This window comes from Quercus lobata, chromosome 1, assembly GCF_001633185.2.
Source record: "Quercus lobata isolate SW786 chromosome 1, ValleyOak3.0 Primary Assembly, whole genome shotgun sequence".
In the NCBI taxonomy this organism is placed as follows: Eukaryota; Viridiplantae; Streptophyta; class Magnoliopsida; order Fagales; family Fagaceae; genus Quercus; species Quercus lobata.
The window spans coordinates 20,315,235-20,316,992 of NC_044904.1; the positions used below are offsets into that span (position 1 = coordinate 20,315,235).

General features: G+C 41.0%; 1 protein-coding gene across 1 annotated transcript; it reads right to left on the reverse strand.

Annotated features, from left to right (window-relative positions):
• Nucleotides 1-425: 425 nt before the first annotated feature.
• Nucleotides 426-1,124, reverse strand: LOC115950621 (uncharacterized mitochondrial protein AtMg00310-like). Its single transcript, XM_031067836.1, has one exon. The coding sequence runs from the start codon at nt 1,122-1,124 to the stop codon at nt 426-428; it is 699 nt and encodes a 232-aa protein (XP_030923696.1).
• Nucleotides 1,125-1,758: the final 634 nt, after the last annotated feature.

Below are 1,758 nucleotides of genomic sequence, written 5' to 3' on the forward strand. Positions count from 1 at the left end.
AATTTAGAGATTCTAGAGGATAGCTCTTCAACCTTTATAGTAACACCTTCAAAAAGAGAAAGATTTCTCTGCTTCCAGATAACATCACACAAAATAGCTCCAAAAAGTAAGAAGTCTTCCCTTTGGCACACAATAACCTCCTCAGTAAATGGAGGAGAGAAGAGAAAATTAATGAGGTCATGAATGGAGGCAAGGCCAAGTGAGTCAGTTCTCACACCCCACTGACTGCGAAACCAAAGTGACTTAGCAATGGGGCAAAGAGAAAATATGTGGAGAGGCGACTCATCAGACAAGTTACAAAGAGGACACCCCACCTCAACATTGGCAAATTGACTAATGACATCTTTGGTAGGTAAAACATTTGCAGCAATTCTCCATAAGTGCATTTTCAGCTTTTCGTGCAGCCTAGACTTCCACACTTGGCCCTAGGAGAGGTCCATCATCAAAGGAGGGGAAGAAATTCTGCCCAACCAGTAAGCAAATTTGATTGTGAATTTCCCTAAATTTGTGAGGGTCCAAGACCAACAATCAGCACTAAGGAAAGAAGGCAAAGGTACTTGCATAATAATGTCCACCATCGAATCCTCAAAGAAATGCCAAAGTTTAGCAATATCCCAACCACTTCCATCTTGATTCAAGAGTTGAGAAACAATCAAAGCAAGATCAGGATTTGCACCAAACTTGGGAGATGGGATGAAACCTGGCAAATTTGGGACCCACGGGTCTGACCAAGTTCTAATGGACTTACCATTACCCACCAACAAACAAGCCACTTCAGATAATAGGTGTTTAGTGCCAATAAGACTTTTCCAAACAAGAGAAGCATTACTATGGGGAGCTTGATTAAGCCAATTGTGGTGAACTTTGTACTTAGCTCTCAGTACCTCAATGCAAAGACAATCTTTCCCATATAACACCCACCAAGCAAGTTTGGAAAGGAGAGCTTGGTTGAAATCCCTGAATTTCCTGAAACCCAAGCCTCCCTCCTTTTGGGGTCTGCATGATGACGACCAAGAAATTGGAGTCCAATAAGGACCGGACTTTGATTTGGGGTTCCACCAAAATCTACAAACAATAGCATCAAGCTGCTCACAAAGATTTTTTGGGAATTGAAAGTCTATCATGGTGTAAATGGGAATGGCTTGAGCCACCGATTTAATAAGGGTTGCCTTCTTGGACCAAGTTAAATTTTTGCCCTTCCAACTACTGAGCTTGTTCTCTAACCTCTCTTTCACCAATTTGAAATCTCGACCTCTACTTCTAGACAAAAATAGGGGGACCCCAAGATAGGTATTGTGTTGAGGGAGAGAACAAAACCCCTAGGTACACCTTACTTGATTGAGGAATTGATGACTGTCTCCTTTGGAAGGGAAAAAACCAGATTTCTCTACACTAATTTTTTTTCCAAACCAGGAGCAATACTTTTCCAAGCAACCTTTAAGAGAAACTAGCTTAGATGCTTTAGCTTTACAGAATAAGATAACATCATCTGCACAGCAAAGTTTGGAAATAGGAAGGGTCGTACTTGAGACTTTCACTCCTGAGATATTGCCATCAGCCACTTCTTTGTTTATAATTCTCATCAAAACTTCACTGCTAAGGATAAACAGGTAGGGAGATAAAGGATATCCCTGACGAAGACCGCGCAAAGGGTTAAAGCTTGGGCATTGACCCCCATTCAACAACAAAGTGAATTGCACTGATGATAGGCATTGGTAAATAAGATTAGTGAAATTTTCACTGAATCCAAAAGTTTTA